The sequence below is a fragment of the Myxocyprinus asiaticus genome, chromosome 25 (assembly GCF_019703515.2).
Source record: "Myxocyprinus asiaticus isolate MX2 ecotype Aquarium Trade chromosome 25, UBuf_Myxa_2, whole genome shotgun sequence".
NCBI lineage: Eukaryota > Metazoa > Chordata > Actinopteri > Cypriniformes > Catostomidae > Myxocyprinus > Myxocyprinus asiaticus.
This window is the reverse complement of record NC_059368.1, coordinates 26594106-26615389: the sequence shown is the minus strand read 5'-3', so window position 1 is coordinate 26615389 and position 21284 is coordinate 26594106. Positions and strand designations below refer to the sequence as shown.

General features: G+C 38.6%; 2 protein-coding genes across 2 annotated transcripts in view; both read right to left on the bottom strand.

The window, feature by feature from the left end:
- LOC127416414 (serine/threonine-protein phosphatase 2A 56 kDa regulatory subunit epsilon isoform-like) overlaps window positions 1-4296 on the bottom strand; it is a 28363-nt gene extending 24067 nt beyond the window's left edge. The window contains exon 1 of the mRNA XM_051655773.1: window positions 3858-4296. The gene's annotated coding sequence lies outside the window, so the exon portion shown is untranslated. The remainder of the gene's footprint in view (window positions 1-3857) is intronic.
- A 2605-nt stretch (window positions 4297-6901) lies between these two features.
- On the bottom strand, window positions 6902-19927 carry LOC127416415 (sphingosine-1-phosphate phosphatase 1-like). Its single transcript, XM_051655775.1, has 3 exons — window positions 18579-19927; window positions 15026-15115; window positions 6902-9562 (listed from the first exon to the last, which is right to left on the bottom strand). Exons 1-3 carry the CDS (start codon window positions 19332-19334, stop codon window positions 9011-9013), a joined length of 1398 nt encoding a protein of 465 aa, XP_051511735.1. The 5' UTR covers window positions 19335-19927; the 3' UTR covers window positions 6902-9010.
- Window positions 19928-21284: the final 1357 nt, after the last annotated feature.

The following is a 21284-nucleotide window of genomic DNA, read 5'->3' as shown; positions in this document are numbered from 1 at the left end:
GGTGTACAGTACATCAAATTTCATAAAGAAAACGGAATACTTCTAATTTGTCAGCAAATTAAAGAGCACCTGTTCAGAGTTGGTTACATTGCCTTTATGCATTGTAAAGGCCAGCATCTAAGCTATAAAAAGTTAAGTGAGTAGTTATTAATGAATTATATGGGGTTTCTTTTTCAGCAGGGAGTGTCAAAAGCATGCCAAAATATTTATTAGGCTACTATTTAAGCGACTCCAAATAATGGTTTTATATTTCCAATATAACTGTATAATTGCCTCGCCATGGATGCACTTGTAACTCTTTCCTGCTACATGAAGTCAATCTTTTTCTAAGAAACCTTTCACCAAGCATAATGCACTTCATAAGGCTGTGGTTTATAGACCACACTTCTGAGACAGAAACAGCCAGAGTCTGTGTTTGTTTTATAAAGAAGGGCCCTGAAACATACAATTGATTCTTCTCATTTATTGGATTCTTTGACTCAAATTACAACCTTTATATAGATGATTTTCCCACCTAAAGATAGCGAAACTTTCCATCCATGTATTTTGGGTAGTCAAACATAGACTCTTTAACAATTACTTAGACAAAAATCAGGTCATTTTTATGTCTGCAGGAGTACAAACAGCCTTAGAGGTTCACAGACTCTCACACACATCACTCAAGCTGAAGTTTACAGAAACATTTGTTGAGCCTAAACCTAGACCATGCTAATTTCCTGTTCTCCTCTGTTGTTCAGTTTCAGTAAACAAGCAAATGAGACTGGAGAATGGCTATATTTTGGTGATGGTATGATCTGGCATGGCACTTTATAATGGAATTCATGTCTTTGAAAGATAAAAATGCGTCCTGACTCTTAAAGGTGCTATACGTAATATTTTTTACTGTACTAAATCATAAAATGACCATAATATGTCATTAGAGAATTAGGAAACAAACTAAGTTGAGATACTGGCTTCTCCATAACAATGCTACAGCCAGTATATTCTACTTTGAAGTTTCCATTCGGGGCCGGAATTTCTGTTTATGTTTTGGCCTGTGTGATCCCGCCCACTGCCCACTCACCAATAGTATTTCAACACCGCCGGGTTGCCAGATTTGAACAAGTTTGCAGGCAAACAACGTTTGAGGCATAGTAAAACTAAGATAAATATTGGAGATGCCTTTGGACAGCTTAAAGGCCAGAAATCCTTTCAAACGGATGCCGAGTTGGCTAATTTGTGTGTCAACATTCTGGCAACATGCATGAGCTTCGAGTCTGGGGCGGGGCAGACAACTCTCCAATATTTTGAATTTGTACTGCAGTACCCATTTCAAACGCTTGTTGTCAACCTTACATATAGCACCTTTAAGCACTAGGGTTGCGCGGTATACCGGTACTAACGAAGTACCACGAAACCAAAAAAAATGTAAATGGTACGATATCATCTTGTTGCTAATTTCGGTACCATATTACAATATGCTGTCATTAGCAAAATGATATGCAATGTGACAGTTTTGAGATTAAATCAATGACAATTTGAAAATAAAATAAAAAACCTCTGGGTATGGCCAAGTGTGATCTTTAAATAGCAGAAGGATGTAATTTAATTAAATAATATAGTCACATGCGCTGCATGCTACAGAATGAACAAGAGGTACTGCTCTGCCCCGTCATATGATCCCACCCACCCCACACACAGGCGCACACATGCGCAACACACATTGCTGGTGCTTAATTTTCATGCAATGCGTTTAGAGTATAAACAGCTGTTAACACTTAAATGAACTCCTCGGGTGCAGCTCGGAGATTTCAGCTCGAGAGTTGACAGTAATATCCCAGCATTAATAAGAAGCTTGATATAACTAACCCGAAAAACAGGAAGAACTCAAAGGTCTGTCAAAATAAAAGTCCTGCTAACATAAAAGCTCTATTCAAATGGATGCGTGAAATTGAAGACTACTGAAGAAAATATATCTACTGTATAAAAATGTAATATTCAAAAAGTAGCAATAATACTCATAACAATTATGTAATATTAAATGGTTGTTTTATTATTATTATTATTATCTGTAAGCAATATCACAAACGCTAGCAGCCTTGTGCCACAGGTAATCAGATTTTTTTTCATTGATGTTTTCATTCATACGGTGAAGCTCTGTTGTGCAGCATTTTATTTTACCAAAAATAAAATTGCAATCTTTTGTAAAAATAAAAAATAAAATAATGATATTTTTATTTGGTTAAAACTGTATGTATCAATTTGATTAAACATCATTTGATCATAACATTTAATTCAAACATTTAATATGGAATCCAGCAAAATACAAATGGAAAACGCATAATTTGAAACTGACTTTATGCAGTTCTTTTAATCAAGCCATTTTCTGTACAATTTCATAAAAAATCTGAGGCTTTTCATTTTTGGATTATAGTATCAATTTAGTATCGATACCGAGGTACCAGGGCTGGTATTGTACCGAAGCCAAAATGTTGGTATCAGAGCAACCCTAATAAGCACTGAGACACATACAGGCGATAAAAACAAGGAGTTCAGGGGAGTTGGAATCAGCAAATCTGTATTGAATCCGAGTCTCAATTGACAGTCCACGAAACGCATGACTGCAGCTGTGGAACAAAAACAGGTGTGGAGTATATTGCATTCCCAAGAGCCTGAAAGACAAGGCCAATAAACAAGACTGTTGACTTGCCTGCAAAAGCCTAAGACAGCCGAAAGCAGACAACAATGAAATACAAAATCAATGACTGAATTCCAGTCAAATGTGTGTCAGTTTCTGTTAAGAAAATACAATCATAAATCACTACATAGTAAACAACTGGTGCTCATTTAAAGGGATAGTTCACCCGAAAATGTAAATCTCTCACCATTTACTCACCCCCATGCCATCCCTGATGTACATGACTTTATTTTGCAGACTACAAACAAAGATTTTTAGAAGAATATCTCAGCTCTGTAGGGCCATACAATGCAAGTGAATAGTGGCCAAAACTTTGAAGGTCCAAATCAAAAATGATAGGTGTGGATGAGAACCAGATCAATATTTAGATCCTTTTTACTATAAATCTACTTTCACACAGCCCTCCTATGCACATACACGAGAGTTCCTCTTCTGTTTTTTGCTGATTCACATTCTTTGTGCATATCGCCACCTACTGTGCTACTGTTTAAATATGATATGCATGAAGAATGTGAATCGGCAATAAACAGAATAACTTGGTCCTCTCATGAACGTGCATAGGAGGGCTGTGTGAATGTACATTTGTAGTAAAAATGGACTTAAATATTGATCTGCTTCTCACACACACTCTGAAGACATGGATTTAACCACTGGAGTCGCATGGATTACTTTTATGCTGCATTTATGTGCTTTTTGGTGCTTCAAAGTTCTTTCTGCCTTTCACTTGAATTGTATGGATCTACAGAGATATTTTTCTAAAAATATTCATTTGTGTTCAGCAAAAGAAAGTCATACACATCTGGAATGGCACGAGGGTGAGTAAATAATGAGAGAATTTTCATTTTTGGGTTAACTATCCTTTTAACAGCAGGGTCCCAGTAACAGACAGAAGGCGTTACTGCTTACCTAGAGAGCGCCAATGTGTATGATTTAAAAATTAAATAAATAAATAAATCCTCTGAATGACAATAATACAATCAAGGCACGATCGTGCCTTTAACTGCCAATAAATATCAACTGACCAGAAAGATTTACTGACCTAAGACTTCACCGTTCAGATAAAGCTTATTCGTTCACTTTTAAGAAGAAATGATCTGGTCAGTCTGCTCTGGATGATCGGACACTTGCACGTTGAAAATCCCTAAAAAGCTGGTATGTATTGTTTATTTGGGATTCTTACCTCTCGAGATGGTGTTTGGGTCCAGGTGGCTCGTTTTAAGCAGCTAACCTTGTACTTGCAGGCGACCCAGCGAGCTAGTTACCTCAAAACGCTTCACTACCCGACTATTTACACCGGTTTCAGGCTTGTGGAAGAACTCACGTATAAAAAATGACGATTCTTCCGTCTCGAAACACTCCAGAATGCCCGTTTATGAGATAATTAGCAAGCCGCCTGTAGGTATGCGAGCACTGCACTGCTAATCCCTGTAGCTGCCGTCCCTGCCTACACCAAAAGCCACATTCCCTGACCGACTACATACCCAGATGTTTGGGCACTGGGATCAGATTGTACTCCTTTTTGTATAACACACTCAACTAGCAACTAACTTCTAACCTGTTAACACAAGTAAACGCTAGCAGGCTGCGCTAGTGGTCTGTTTCCGTTTTTTTTTTTTTTTTTTTTTCCTGCCTCAAAACAGACCGCCAAACCTAGCATTATAAAACGTGTTTTTACTCTACGAAGCCAATGATTGGTTGCTTTCTGCAGGGAGAACGCGCTGGTTGGTTGAGGCAAGCTGTCAATCAAAGACGGTTTTAGGCACGCCCCGAAAGTCAAACGTCATTGCCGTCGAGGAGCAATGGAGGTAGGTTGCGGAGCAAAATGTCAGATGTGGAGGATTGGATGAAGACGAGGACCAGAAATGCCCGTACGGCGTGAAATGCCAACCGAGCTTCGGTCCCCTTAGTCTCCTCATGCCCCATTTACCTCAGCTTAATTATATTACAACACATTAATTCCGTTTATAAGGCCAAAGGCAAATAGACAAACGATTCCACAGCCGTTTCCTATTCTTAGAAAAGGATTTGGGGGATTTTTCCTCTCTTCAATGACTGATTCCTCACTTGGAACTCGATGTTACATAACACGAATGACACTTACCAGTGAGGATGTTTCTCCTCGTTCATTCATTCATCCTTTCGTCTATTCTTTTACACTCATTTCTCTCACCGGACATTTGTCCGACTGGTGTATGCAATTATAACAATTATTGCAGTCATTACTAAATGATACAATCTTAAGATTATTTTAAGTAGTGGCAGTTTTTCTACAATGTTTCAGGATATTAAATGGCCCTGAACTATGCAACTGGAGCATTACTGCGAATCCAAGAAAGATGAGGGATGAGATATTTTTGAGACATTTTTATGTTAAGAACAGTTTTTAAAATGTTGTTAGTGGCGAATTACATTATTTCAAAAATAATTATATTACGATTTCAATTTTAAGAACTGGAAAGAGTCATTCCACATTTCTTTGGGATGCACCGTGTACTTACCACCGCAGGGTGGCGATATAGTGCCTTCCATTCTCTGTGATGCCATAATATGAGATAAACTCATTACCACTTATTGGGCCCTGTTTGATAACGACAATTCACAATATCATGTCAATAAACATTTTCTCCTTTTTTACATCAAGGATTTAGATTTTGGGACAGGTCACCATTTATTTATTTAGTAATTTATTTATTTTCATCACCTTTTAGCTTTTTGCTGTTCACTTAAAGTAATAGTTCACCCCAAAATGAAAATTCTATCATCATTTACTCACCCTCATGCCATCCCAGATGTGTATGACTTGCTTTCTTACACAGAGCACAAATGAAGATTTTTAGAAAAATTTTCAGCTCTGTAGGTCCAGTCAATGCAAGTGAATAGTGATCAGACCTTTGTAGCTCCAAAAGTCACAAAGGAAACAGAATAAAGGATAACGTTTAAATCCATATCTTTAGAAGTGATATAATAGGTGTATGTGAGACAATATTTAACTTTCACATTCAGATGTGAAGGACTTAACTATCTATCTGTTTCTCACCCACATCTATTATATTGCTTTTAAAGATACAGTATGTATTCAACCACTGGAATCTTATGGATTACTTCTTTGTTCCTTTATGTGATACAAAGGTCTGATCACCATTCACTTGCATTGTATGGACCTACAGTGCTGAAATATTCTTCTAAAAAAAATCTTGTTCTGCTGAAGAAAGTCATACACATCTGGGATGGCATGAGTGTGAGTAAATTAAGAGAGAATTTTCATTCTAGGGTGAACTATCCCTTTAAATAGCCTGTGTATGTAAGTGACTGAATATTCCATGTAATCTCAAAAGTAGCCTAATGTGAGGTCATAAAAACAGCATGCATAACACTTGGGAAAATTTTGTTTTAAAGGAATAGTTTTCCTGAAAATGACAATTCTCTCATCATTTACTCATCCTCATGCCATCCCAGATGTGAATTACTTTCTTTCTTCTGCTGAACTCAAAGGTTTTTAAAAGAATATCTCAGCTCTGTAGGTCCATACAATGCAAGTGAATGTTGACCAAAACTTTGAAGCTTCAAAAAGCATATAAAGGCTGTATAAAAGTAATCCATAAGACATGGATTTAACCACTGGAGTCATATGGATTACTTTTATGCTGCCTTTATGTGCTTTTTGGAACTTCAAAGTTCTGGCCACCATTCATGCGTTGTATGGACCCACAGTGCTGATTTATGTTTCTAAAAATCTTAATTTGTGTTCAGAAGAAAAAAGTCACACATCTGGGATGGCATGAGGGTGAGTAAATTAGATCATTTTAATTTTGGGGTGAACTATTACAGAAGTTCAGCATGTCACACTGATATCACTGCTTGATATTTCATGTCAGCTCCCCTTGCAATGAACTGAATTTCTCATTCTGCAAAGTTAATATACTGCAGTATATATAGCTTAAGCATAGGAGAGGAAGCGGACTATAGCGCTTACACAGTGGGTTTAAATCAATGCATCATGCAGAAAGTAGACCGTCGCCCAAAAAGATAACAGATTGAGAAATGAGCATGTCTCTGTGAACCTTGCTGGAACAAGACTACTCAAGCTGATAAGAAGGGAAAAACACTGTTGTAAGTGCAAACCAAGCAATTAGTTGGTCATAGACAAAAGGCAGTTTTCACCAACAGGCTTTTTTCACTGCCAATAATAAGACCAGAAAAATGACAAAAACAGCTATCTTTATATATATTTTTATTTTATTTGAGTATTTTCATACACTGCAGACAGGTAGCAATGGACTATGGTTAGAATACCCATAGTCTGTGTGACCATTAACAGCTTAAAGCTTAGTACAGGCAGGGTGTACAAGCTTCATTCATACTGAAATTCCAAGTGGGAAACCTTAAAACATCAAACTGACTCCTTTTTATGATAAATCAGTAAATAATTTCAAACAAATCTGTCACATCAAAATATGGTTCCAGAAACCAGTAACGAAACAAAACTCCTGCAAGAAATACTTCCACATGAAGTACATAAAAAAAAAAAAAATTACAATAAAAATAAAAAAAGGTACATGCCATAGATAAAAAAAAAAAAAAAAGAAGAGCATTCAACTGCATAAACAATATTGACACTTTGCAAATTAACATCGCATATCACAAAAAGATAACTATGGTGTCTTGTGCCTAGTTGGAGGACAAAATTGCCTTGGAAAGAAAGCCCTCTATGACAGGTCAGCAGCTCACACTTGGTTGTGTTGCAAAAGACAAGGTAGCTTTACCACAGTTCCTTGTGAAACGGCAAACATCAAAAAAATATACGGCAAGTACAGAGAACTACTTCAATGACAGACAACATATCAATCTAGATTAATACAGACAATTTCCTGGAATCTGAAAACACGTGTTGTATTTCCTTTAGCCAGGTTTTCATGCCAATAATCATATCTTTTTTAAACAGTTTTAAACTGCAGTGAGTTCAGACAAGATGACCAAGCAAGCTCAGTTAAGGTTTCCCTGATCCATTAAATAAAGCCACACTGATTTCGATGCATCCTCTTTATGCAGCAGACACATGGAGAGACACCCAGAACACATCTCCACATGAAAGCTCAGTTTAATAAACTGAAGTTTAATGACTTTAGCCAAACATTATGTAGAACTGGAAGCAAAGTGAGGAACGATTTTTGCAGACATTTTGCATGACGATTTTTGTTCAATCAGACATTTTCATACTTAAAATTGTCCAATTCATTTAGTGGCTAGATGCTGCAAGATTCAAAGCGGTCTTTTCCTAGGGGTTGATATGCAACACATCCATAGGCAGTACATGTATACAGCATTTATACTGACAGGAAGGTCCCCTACCATCATTTTCTTAATGCATTACCGCTTATTGTGAGACAAAAACTAACCTGGATTAGTTTGCTTCCCCACAATGGAAACTGACCGAAAGAACTGCAGACAGCTCTGGTGAAATAGAAACAAAGACTATTTCATAAGAGACAATGCAGCACATTTTTGAGGGAGCGACAGCACAAGAGTGCAGGATGGGTGGGCGTCAGTCTGTTGGGAATACATTTTTAAACTACTGTATATTTTTTTATGCACAGTTTTTACTTTTTTTTTTTTAATGTACAGTTAATAACATTTTTGAGTGCACAATCCAATCCAATTTTTTTTAAATGCATCACTGATTTTTTTTTTATGATGCACCAGCACATCTATATAATTGGACACAACATTGCCCTGAAAAATCAAGGCACTGGGGTTTCGGCGAAGTGAGCAATGAACAGATATCGGCAGAGATATTGATAAAGGAATTGCTCTGCCCTCAATGACTGGCTAGAAGCATACACTTGGTTGCGTCACACAGACGAAATAGACTTTGGCTCTTTTCCACTAATGGTGCAGGATGGTGTCTGTCTGCTGAGGGGAAACCAGTGAAAGACAAATGCAGGATACACATGAGAAAACATGTGAGGCCTTCTTGAGAAATCTCTCCGCTTGAGCGGAATGGCTATAAACATTACCATTCAAAATGGGAGGAGCTTGCTTTGAACATTTCAGAGGCAGACATATTGTCCTCTATTGAACAATACATCAGTCATGCACTCAAGTCTGATCTTATGCTAAACAAAAATGTCCTCAAATCTGTAAACGAAACAAAACAGTGCATTTTAAAAATCAAAGCATTATACGTGGCTCTTCCAAGGCTTTTCCAAGTTCAGTTTGTCCTTGTACTTGGACCTTGATCAGTCCAGGCCATGTACGAGTTAACCGTGTTCTGGGAGTATGTCTAAAAACCATATAATAGTGGATAACAAAGATGAAGAGAGGGATTCTGCAAGTTCAGGATAAGCCAAGGAAGTCAAAGAGAAGCGGCACCAGGAAAACACAACCGTAGGCCACGGGGCCATAGACTATAAACCGATAGGAGAGTTCCACTTGTGCATGTTGTCTGGCCTTCCGCACGTCGTCCGAGGGAATATTGAAGAGCTTGCACGCCAACGGGACCGCCACCACCTTCATGGCAGCTCTAACAGCTAGAAGCACGGACACTCCCACCAGGAGCCGCATTATCGAGCACCCCAATAAGGCTCCGTCTAACAGGGGTAGGGTGAGCGGTAGAGCTTCTTCGGGAGGATCTGGATGCAGGCCCAGTTGGTGGGCCAGACGGGATGCCAGGGCAGATCCAGCAGCTGTGGCCAATGCCTGGGCAGTGTCGCCACGGGAGGTGCTCCATGAGTCCAGGGAGAAGGCCACCAAACTGAATCCAACATGCACAAGGAGAACGACCAAGGGGGCATAGCTGTGGGTCAGGTAGAATGTGTCGATGTCATCCAGCATGGGTTGAATGACTGCCAGGATGAGTACGCTGTAGAGGAAGCCCGTGATCACCTCCTGGAAGATACAAGGATCTTAAGTTAGAGATGAACCAGTGTGAACATTAATCTCCAGCATTAATATGAATGGAGAAAAGCATAAAAGCATAGTAAACAAAAATGTTTACATGCAAACATTTTTGACACTGGTTACAACATGCTTTTTGGGGTATACTTCATATGCTCCATTCATTTCCTGCAGTAATTTGCTTAGTAATTCAAACACATGCAATAATTTGGTAATTCAAATCAGGAACCACGAAGGCAAACATTATCTTGACATTGTTGTTGACACCATGATGTATAACAAACTACAATTTTTAGACAAATTGCCATTTAAATCTCATTGTTTATTCACTACTGGCCAGGCAGACATTAATGAAGGTTGGTGAAAACAGGTACGGTATTAATTGGCACTGAGAGTCACTTACCTAGTTTCCATCCACTTTTTGCGCTGTTTTGTTATCAACAAAGTGAAAATGCGTAAAAAAATGTTTGCGAAATTTGCCGTCTTCTGCCTGTTTCCATTCAAATGGCTTTTTATCGATATAAATGGTGCGAGTGATGATGTCATGCTTAAAAAAACACTTTGTCGCATAAGTTTTGGTTCATCGCTAAATAAATCTGACCTTAAGTCATTTCCATACAGAAATGTGTGTATATCGCTAATTGTGTACCTTTCGCCTCCCAGATGTCCCTATGTCATTATGGACACAGGACTGAATTGTATACAGAATTAATAAGATGTCCATTATTTACAAGAACCTTACCCCTTATTAAAACGTTGATTAAAGTGTTTTATTCATTCTACAGTGGAGTGCACTAATAAAAGGCCAGTGTTAAATTAATGATGTATCATTTTTAAGGCTTTACACACACCTCAGCCGCTTTATTTTGTGAATAAGTGGCCGTGTGTGGCACAAAAGTTAGATATTAAATTCAGAGCATTTCTCCACTTGGTGTGAGATTTCATCTCCACCTCACACTTTTCTTTAAAATGTCAAAAATTAGTTCTACAAGGCTGCAATGTAAGTACATTTTGACCATGCGAGAACCCTTATCTATTTTCCCCTCGTCGCCTGATCTGACGTGGTGCACATTCAAGGTTTAAGGGAGATAAGAGAGTGATCTTGAACACCTCACGATAACACGATGATCCGATGGCTGTTGTCTTCATGTGATACACTTATGCTGAGGTTTACAAAAAAAAGGAAAAGTTCAGCGTACCCTTGCAGAATCAGCAGAAGAAGAAGGAAATGTCTAATCATGAGCCATCTACACAGTCACATCAAGAACTCTTCGTCATGACAGACATGTAGCCTGCTCAACCGGTCCAAATGTACTTTACTTTAAATGTCCGAGTACATGTGCAGAGTACGCACACTTCTCCATATACTGCAGCAAGACACCAAGTCAAAGTCAGAGATTGTTGTTAAATCTCACCCTTTTCACTGCACTCCTCCTCTAGACCCATTCTCTATCACTCTTTCTAAGTTATATAGGATGAATGAGTGCTGGAAAGATTTAAACCCTACCTTAAGACTCTCTTTTGTAAACCTCTCTACCAAAGAACTTTAAATCACAGGCTTGTCAGTCATGTTCTAAGCTGTCAAATAGCCCATCAGGGACTCAAAGTATACCCTAACATTTACACTTTCGACAAATTCTCATCTCTGTTAGCCAGCTATATAATGTTACCTTGGTGGCACATTTAAATATGCACAATTCGCAACGATGTTCAATGCATCACAGAAATCCTAATGTTTTGTATTGTGGCCACCCTTACTGCTGAACCCTGATTCTAATAAAAAGGAGAGTGGAGAGTTTTACAATGGAGCCTAGAGGAAGACCGATATATCGGTTTTACCAATTAAGCGGTGCCGATAATTGCTTTTTGGAACGATCGTTATCGTCAAAAATCGATGGCGATAATTGCAGATAGTTTTGCTTCAGAACGATACCAGCCCTGGCTTCGATACTAACTCGATACTTAGGCAACAAATAAAAAAACCTCAGATGTTTTACGAAATTACACAGAAAATTATTTGTCTAAAAGAACTGCATAAAGTCTTATAGATACAATGCCTTTTCTCTTTAAATTTTTCTGAATTCCATGTTAAATGTTTTAATTAAATGTTAAGATTAAATTGTGTTTAATCAAATACATACTGTACAGCTTTAATCAAATGAAAATAATACTTTTCAACAATATTTACACTGGCGACCAAAAGCGATTTTGCTGTTTCAGAAGGAAATTGGTACTTTAATTCACCAAAGTGGCATTCAACTGATCACAAAGTATAGTCAGGACATTACTGATGTAAAAAACAGCACCATCACTATTTGAAAAGTCATTTTTGATCAAATCTAGACAGACCCCATTTCCAGCAGCCATCACTCTAACACCTTATCCTTGAGTAATCATGCTAAATTGCTAATTTGGTACTAGAAAATCACTTGCCGTTATATCAAACACGGTTAAAAGATATTTGGTTTGTTAAATGAAGCTTAACATTGTCTTTGTGTTTGTTTTTGAGTTGCCACAGTATGCAATATACTGGCATGTCTTAAGGTCAATATTAGGTCAAAATGGCAAAAAAGAAACAGCTTTCTCTAGAAACTCGTCAGTCAATCATTGTTTTGAGGAATGAAGGCTATACAATGCTTGAAATTGCCAAAAACTGAAGATTTCATGCAAAGGTGTACACTACAGTCTTCAAAGACAAAGGACAACTGGCTCTAACAAGGACAGAAAGAGATGTGGAAGGCCAGATGTACAACTAAACAAGAGGATAAGTACATCAGAGTCTCTAGTTTGAGAAATAGACACCTCACATGTCCTCAGCTGACAGCTTCATTGAATTCTACCCGCTCAACACCAGTTTCATGTACAACAGTAAAGAGAAGACTCGGGGGTGCAGGCCTTATGGGAAGAATTGCAAAGAAAAAGCCACTTTTGAAACAGAAAAACAAAAAGAAAAGGTTAGAGTGGGCAAAGAAACACAGACATTGGACAACAGATAATTGGAAAAGAGTGTTATGGATCTTAACCCCATTGAGCTTTTGTGGGATCAGCTAGACTGTAAGGTGCGTGAGAAGTACCCGACAAGACAGCCACATCTCTGGCAAGTGCTACAGGAAGTGTGGGGTGAAATGTCACCTGAGTATCTGGACAAACTGACAGCTAGAATGCCAAGGATCTGCAAAGCTGTCATTGCTGCACGTGGAGGATTTTTGAACTCTTTGAAGTAGTTTAAGAAGTTCTGAACATTTTTTTCAAATTGTAATAGTAATTTTTCACGTTATTAATGTCCTGACTATACATTGTGATCAGTTGAATGCCACTTTGGTGAATAAAAGTACCAATTTCTTTCCATAAGAGCAAAATCTGTACATTATTCCAAACTTTTGGCCGCCAGTGTATATACATACTTTATGGTAAAAAAAAACCATACAATAGAGCTTTACAGTATTAATGAAAACAATATGATTACCTGAGGCAAAAGGCTGCAATGGCTTAATCACAACATGCTGATGTTCAGTACACTTGCTTAAGTGATATTTCTTACAGATAATAATATTAATAATATAACCATTTAATATTATATTATTGTTTCTATGAGTATTATTGTGACTGCTTTGAATACTACACTTTTATACAGTAGTAATATTTTCCTGTCGTAATTTCACGCAATCAGCTGAACAGAGCTCTCATTTCAGCAGGACTTTTATTTTGAAAGATCTTTGAAGTTCTTCCTGTTTGTGAAGAGTTTGTATATATCAAGCTTCCCATGACTCGCGAGCTGAGATCTCCGAGCTGCAATGGAGAAAGTGTTCACAGCCATTTATACACTCAACACACTGATCTGTGGCTCAGCAGATGGATACTATTGGACACACTGCTTAAAAATCAAGTATTAATAGTGTGTTGCGTTTGTGTGCACACCTGCTTGCGTGTCTAGGAGATGACAGGGCAGAGAGGTGCCTCTTATTCATACTGTGGCGCGCAGGGCATGCGACTGTATATTATTTCATTAAATTACATCCTTCTGCTGTTTAATGATCACACTTGGCTGTATACAGGCTTTTTTATTACTATTTTCAAATGGTATTTGATTTCATCTTAAAACTCTCACATTACATTACATTTTGCTAATGGCAAACAACAAGATGATAACATACCGTTTAAAATGTATCTGGTATCGCAATATTTCGTTAGAATCAGTATACCGCGCAACCCTAGTTGCAGATAGTTTTTTCATAATTTCTAAACAAGTCTCCGGTGTGTTTTGGGCTTGTCCAGCGTTATGCACCAAGTCTTCATTTTTTCTGGTTATTTTGGGGATTTTGGTTGAACAATAAACTAATTTTATTTATTTAGGACTATTTGTCTGTGCCTGTCATAGTAAGGAAATAATTTTTTTTGACATTCTATAAACCGATTTTAAGAACTATTGGCCAATTTATCAGTTACTGGCCTTTCCCCATCACCTTAGTTATCGGTATCTGCAAAATCCACAATCGGCCGACCTCTAATGGAGTCTGCCGTGACTCTCACAAACTTCAGTGGATTAAGCTACTCTCGCTGTACTCAAACAAACACAAGATCTAGAATAACCAAATCATTGGTTCTGCAGATTTCAACCAAGATGATTCAGCTACCTTCACTGAGAACACATTATAAAATTAACAAGGCTCCCATCACCTTGGCAACCAGCATCTGCTTTCTAAATTTGGCAGCTCCCACCAACAGCATTGAAACAGATAAAGACACAGTCTTTACAAAACACAAAAGGTGTCTGAATTCGGTCATCACTGAAAGTACAGCCCGCAACCCAGATGACTAATGCAAAGCTCTGTCTGCTCAACTAATTATAGAGACAGTCAAAATGTAAATTAGCAACATTTGCTCATGCAAGCCCAGGTGAAGCGATCATTAAATCAGCAATCTTCTGTTAGAAAAATAATGGAAAACAGATGCATGTTAAACGATCAGAGGATACGGAGTCAGCCATGATGATTCACTGATTGGCTTAGTTCCAGGGACTCTACCGAAAGTGGCCTCTACTGCGCCACACATTAGGCTGCTTAATGGTTCTTCTTGAATTGTTACCAAAACTTAGTCACGAAGCTGCAGGAAAGTTCCTAATCCTCAAAAGTTGTGGTTAGAGCAAAATATAGCATACAGCTTAAAGTGGCTGACTACATGAAAATGATCAAGAAGGTCTGAATAATCGATCGCCGTGCAATGTTACAAGTGCAAAAGACTGGTCATACCCAGAAAAGATAACAAAGATCTGATCATTGAGCAAATACTATTAGATTAAAAATGACAAAAAGGGCACAACTTATTACATTGTAATCACGTATGCAGCATGCTACTTCATTTCTAGTGCAGGCATCATAAAAAAATTAACAATAATAATATATATTCACAATGATCGTGCTTTAAAAAAAAAGGTGTGCTGAAAACTTTACTCACCAGCACTGAGTGCATGCCCATATAAATTCTGCTGGTGCACACAAGGAGACTCCAGCACAGAGCTACACTCAGTCCAAACATGAACGGGTACTGTTGAACACAGAGCGTAAAAAAGTAATTAAAGGACTGCAGTTCAATAGGCAGTTAAGACATTTCATCACTCTTAAAACACATGATATGACTTCCATTGCATATAGTTTTTTTACATCATGTAAATGCATTTCAAATTTATAAATGAATTTAATTCCACTTACATTCCTCTCAAACTGCATAACGTATGCATTATTTGTAATAATCCAAAACTTAAAGACGTTGTATCCAGAAATGCATCGTTTTTTCCCATACAAGGGTTGAATTAATGGTTCTGACATAAAAAGCTTATGGTGTGGCCAGGGTCCAAGCACCAAATGTGGGTGAATTTTCTATTTGGCCAGTGAATTTCACAGTGTCACCCGCCACTCTGGTTCTTTTGAATCTGCAGCGTGAGACATAAAGCATGACTAGTGTAGTCCGATTCCCAAACAAATGACTCTCTTTTTTCTTTAAAGAAATGTTACTTTGTTGTGTACTTAAAGCTAATGAGACTCTTATTCAAGTTACTTACTGGTTGTTTATATGACAACATGTAGTTTAAAATACACATTTAGTTGGGTAGCTCAGACAGTACTGATGCTGACTACCACCCCTGGAGTCACGAGTTCGAATCCAGGGCATGCTGAGTGACTCCAGCCAGGACTCCTAAGCAACCAAATTGGCCCGGTTGCTAGGGAGGGTAGAGTCACGTGGGTTAACCTCCTCGTGGTCGCTATAATGTGGTTCTCGCTCTCGGTGGGGCGCGTGGGGAGTTGTGTGTGGATGCCGCGGGGAATGGCATGAAGCCTCCACACGCGCTATGTCTCCGCGGTAACGCACTCAACAAGCCACATGATAAGATGCATGGATTGACTGTCTCAGACGCGGAGGCAACTGAGATTCATTCTCCGCCACCCAGATTGAGGCGAGTCACTACACCACCACTAGGACTTAGAGCGCATTGGGAAATTGGCATTCCAAATTGGGGATATAAATATATATATCTGAAAAAGAGTTCTAAATGGACTAAGGAAATGGAAAATATGGGAAATATGTATGTGTGAAAATATTAAAAACTAGACTTGAGAGCCTCACTGGTTCTCATCTACAGGCTTGAATAAAGTGTTACGAGGTATCCAGTAGAGAGCTGCTCTGCTGTTGTGTAACATGCTTTTTATCATATACTGGTCTGATGCGGACCAATTCAAAACATGCAAACCTAAAATAGGATTGTATTGTTTAACAGGATGATATGAAAAGAGGCGTATAAACTAGAGGGACTAGAGTTCTGTTCTGTGGTCAAACTGTCTGATAAGTGTTCAATAAGTACACTGCACATTATCAGTCAGCAGTTTTCCAGGATTTCAGTGGAACGGTTCGGGTAAAAAACAAATGAGTACGAACTCAGCCATGAGAATCTCTCAAAAGAGCCTGAGAAAGGCCACAGTCAAGCACAGTCTGCACTGCATACACCACTTAAAGGGTAGCAAGGTGACACTGCAGAATGTACAGTAACTGTAATGTCAGCTGTCAAATGAGCTGTGAATACATGAATGCTAATGTGGGCATCATAAATGCATGGTTAAATTTTTTTTTAAGTCTGCTCTATTCGCAGTTACTCGACTTTTTCCTGGCGGATTGTCAGGTAATAACCAGCCGTTGATTTCTGTATTTGAGGATTAGGCATATCAAAAAAGGGTTATCATGAGCAACAGCATGAACTCTTCAGCTTCTTGGATGCCAGTTTTTGTTGAATGTAATATATGATCAGACACAAACCAGCACAGTAATGCATATTTATGACACAGCAACAAAATACAGTAGACTGCAGTGCACAGCTTGAATAACAAAGCCTTCATATTCTGCATAAACTAGAGATTAATGTCCTCTTTGGAAATCCATTCATTTCACATCTTGGTTTCCAAATGAATTCCCCACCAATATGGAAAAATAAAACTTCTATTCCAAATCGTCCACTGGATGGCACAGAGTAAGGACAGACAACATTCATGATCTGTAAATGTTTGTGGAGCAGCAGTAAATCAGATTAAATGTTTATATTCAACTTGCCTCAGTAAAGTTCATTAGTATATTAACTAAAAACCTCTTACTTCCCTTGAAGAGGAGCACTTATATCAGTACTTTGTATTCTTATCTGTGCTGAAAGCCCTGGCGATATTAAGTTTTGAGTACAACGCAGCAAGTCTAATGTTTAAATATGCTTAATCAAATATGCTGCATGCAAGCAAGCACACACTGCTTCCTTTACAGAGATGGAGTGACTGACGGTTAAGGTTGGTTAAACTACAATCGTTGTCAAAAAGAACAAACATGGATACAAAACAGTTTCTACTCTCTCTGTTTTTGATGTCCCATAGAAGCTAAGGTAACTTTAAAGGGTAATACAAAGAACATAATAAATCAAAGCAGGAAAAAAAGGAGGGCTGGGCGAGTCGCGAGTTCAAATCCAGGGCGTGCTGAGTGACTCCAGCCAGGTCTCCTAAGCAACCAAATTGGCCCGGTTGCTAGGGAGGGTAGAGTCACATGGGGTAACCTCCTCGTGGTTGCGATTAGTGGTTCTCGCTCTCAATGGGGCATGAGGCAAGTTGTGCGTGGATCACGGAGAGTAGCATGGGCCTCTACATGCTGGGAGTCTAAGCGGAGTCATGCCCAACAAGCCACGTGATAAGATGCGTGAACTGACTGTCTCAAAAGCGGAGGCAACTGAGACTTGTCCTCCACCACCCGGATTGAGGTGAGTAACCGTGCCACCATGAGGACCTACTAAGTAGTGGGAACTGGGCATTACAAATTGGGGAGAAAAGGGGAGAACATTTTTTTTTTTAAATGAATACAACAGACCTAAGATTAATGACACAACCACATGAGACGGGTAAAAAGTTGACTGATTGATTAGGCTGTGTCAGAAAATACAGCTTTAGAGGCCGTTCACACAGAACGTGTACTAGCACTAAAGAAAAGCTTGACGTAGAGCCACCCCCCCACAAACGAAGATGCTCTGCATGTGCGTCAAGCACAAGGAAGTGTAATCGTGCTTCTCTCATGAACGCACCAATGAGTGAAAAATGTGTTGCATTTTGGTTTGTTTCTTACCCAACACAGATCGGATTACTTCAAAAGACATGGATTAAACCACTCGGGTTTTATGGATTACCTCCATCTTTTTTGGAGAGGGATAGTTTTGAATCCTATTGATTTGCACATTGTATGGACACTTTGTGTAACCTTCAAAAAAAAAAAAAAAAAAAAACTTTCACAGGAGAAAGTCATACAATAGATTGATCATTTTTGGGTGAACTATTCCTATAACAGTTGAAGTTCTTTTAGACGTGACACGGCGAATAAAACGCTGCTCTCCCGCACGACACGCTGAAAAGACTGCGAGACGCGGCGCAACGGTCAAAATCATCGGTCGTGACGCGTTCGGTGTGAACGGCCCCTTAGAATACTGAACGCATACCTCCCAACGGCTGCATGTGAGCATGAACAGACAGAAGGGCATCGCGGTTCCAGTCATGGCGTGTGTGGATGGCATGCTGTACTCTGTGTTGTAGAACACCTCCACTTTAACCACGGGAGGAGAGGCCGGACGAGTCCATCGGACCAGATCTTTCGTGGACTGGCCGAGGAACAGCACCCAGGCCCACACCACGATGAGCTGCCGGCTGACATAGGGATCAACGTTCCACATCAAGAAGGGGAAAAACACGATGAAGAACATCTCATTGCCAAGCTCGGTACCGATGGTAAAGAGACAGAAGAGAAACTTGTTCTCGATGATGAACTCTTGCCCAACATCACCAGTCAGCGAGTTCCTGCGCAAGGGCTTCACTCTGTCTCTGGAGCCCTTCTCGCTCGCGCCAGCCACTTCTGAACCTGCATGCTGCCCCTCTGTCCTGTCTGAGCCCGATATCGTGGGTCCGTTCAGAAGATCGCCAGAGCAGTCGTCTTGTTTAACATTCCCAGCATTTAAACTCTTGCCCAGCCTTTGACCCAGATGTCCCTGTGCGTTATCTCCACTAGCAGCGCAGTCCCTCTGGCGTTGCCCCGCGCACGCACCGTTGACAGAGCGCTTCGCTTCACTCTCCACCGTCTCGGCCGTTTTTTTCGTAAATGTCCCTCGGACGCCACAGAGTTGCTGGAACTTGGCGACATGGCAAGGGTCTTGTAGGTATCGACAAATGCAAATGAATCTTTTGACCACGTCGCTGGCCATTGTGAAAGCGAAAGAGCTGTTTTACACGGGTGCAATATCCCACGCGCTGCTCATGAGCCGCTGTAAACCCACCCAAAACAAATGACTAGCGTGCAGAGCAGCACTCCTGACTTAATAGTGCACTAACACTGCCAGATTAGAAGGTGCAGCACAATGCCTAATATGCTACTGTCCTCGAATCTTGAAACCACGGACGATAATGCTAAAATGGAGTAGCTATAGGACTAGGAGTAAGGAAGTGCCTGTCCGCTGTTGAATTGAGGAGGGAGGGCGACAGATGAGGCATGCACGAAATTGAAGGCGGGGACTCACACTGGCGATGACGCACTGTAGGTCCCGGTCATTCGGAGCTCTAAATTATTTGTATCAATACATTTTTTATTATCTACCCAGTGAAATATAAAAAGGAAGTGGTAATAGACTCTTTTCAGACTACGGCCATGTTTATTTTTTTAAGCGAATGAAAGCGAGACTCATTGACATGCGCTGTATAAAGGCCATAAATCAGGGGTTTTCAATGCCAAGGTCCCCCAAATATGTAGACAGCCTTGCATGGGACCTCCATTCTTAAAATATAAAGGCGGCTTTATATTTTCTTCTATAAAGACCCAATTTTATACTCTGGAAAAACCATAAGTGTGAAATTATAAACATAACATGCTAGCTAAATAAAATAATTGTCCTTTATATAGTAATTGTAAAAAAATAAAATAAAAAGATTTAAGAATTTTATATGTAAAATATTATCTCCACAAATATTTTCTATAAAGTTAACAGTGTATCTTTTTTTTCACTATTAATGTTTGTACATAAACCTGAAGAGAAACATTTTCACTTACACAAATGTACTTGTAAATAGCTTTCACAAAAAAAAAAACAAAAACAAAAAATTATATATACACTACCGGTCAAAAGTTTTGAAACACTTATTCATTCTTTATTATAATTTTTCTTCTTCACATTTTAGAATAATAGTAAAGTCATCAAAACTATGGAATAACATAAATGGAACTATTAGAATTATGTTGTGACTAAACAAAATCCAAAATAAATCAAAACTGTGTTATATTTTAGCATCTTCAAAGTAGTCACCCTTTGCCTAGAATTTGCAGACATGTACTCTTGACATTTTCTCAACCAACTTCTTGAGGTATCACCCTGGGATGCTTTTTAAACAGTATTGAAGGAGTTCCCATCTATGTTGGTCACTTATTGGCTGCTTTTCTTTATTATTTGGTCCAAGTCATCAATTTAAAAAAAAAATTTTTAAATAAAATTTTAGTTTTATAATGAAATTAATATGGTGGCACAATTCTATTTTTGTCTACAAAACTAATTTCAAACATTTAAGCATGCACCTTCAGATCAAAAGATTTTTAAGATCATGAGAAACATTTCAGTCAAGTGTTTCAAAACTTTTGACTGGTAGTGTATGTAAACATATATATATATATATATATATATATATATATATATATATATATATATATATATATATATAGTTACAAAGCAGCTTTACTGAGAATATGGCCTTACAGCCCCCAGTGAGCAAGCTAAAGGTGAAAAAATAATAATAATAAAAATTGCACATTAAAATATTTAATTATTACAGTAAAAAACTATGGCTGTCAATAGAATAAAATAAGCATGATTCATCTCATGATTTTCTTCAGAAAGCAGAATGAAACAATTACAATGTCAAAATCAGTAATGTCAAACTTTTCTTTTTTTTTTTTACATTTTTACACGTATTTTTTTAAATTGTCTGCAAACCGCCTAGCACCACCTTGTTTCCCCTTAGCACTGCCTGAACCCCAGCTTGAAAATCTCTGCCCTACATCATATATAATTTTTGTAATTCGTGTTTTCTGGATTGTTTTTTTTTTTTTTTTGTCTACTGAAATTTTTTTGGAAAGATGTTTTTTCAATGTTTCAAACAACCAACACCAA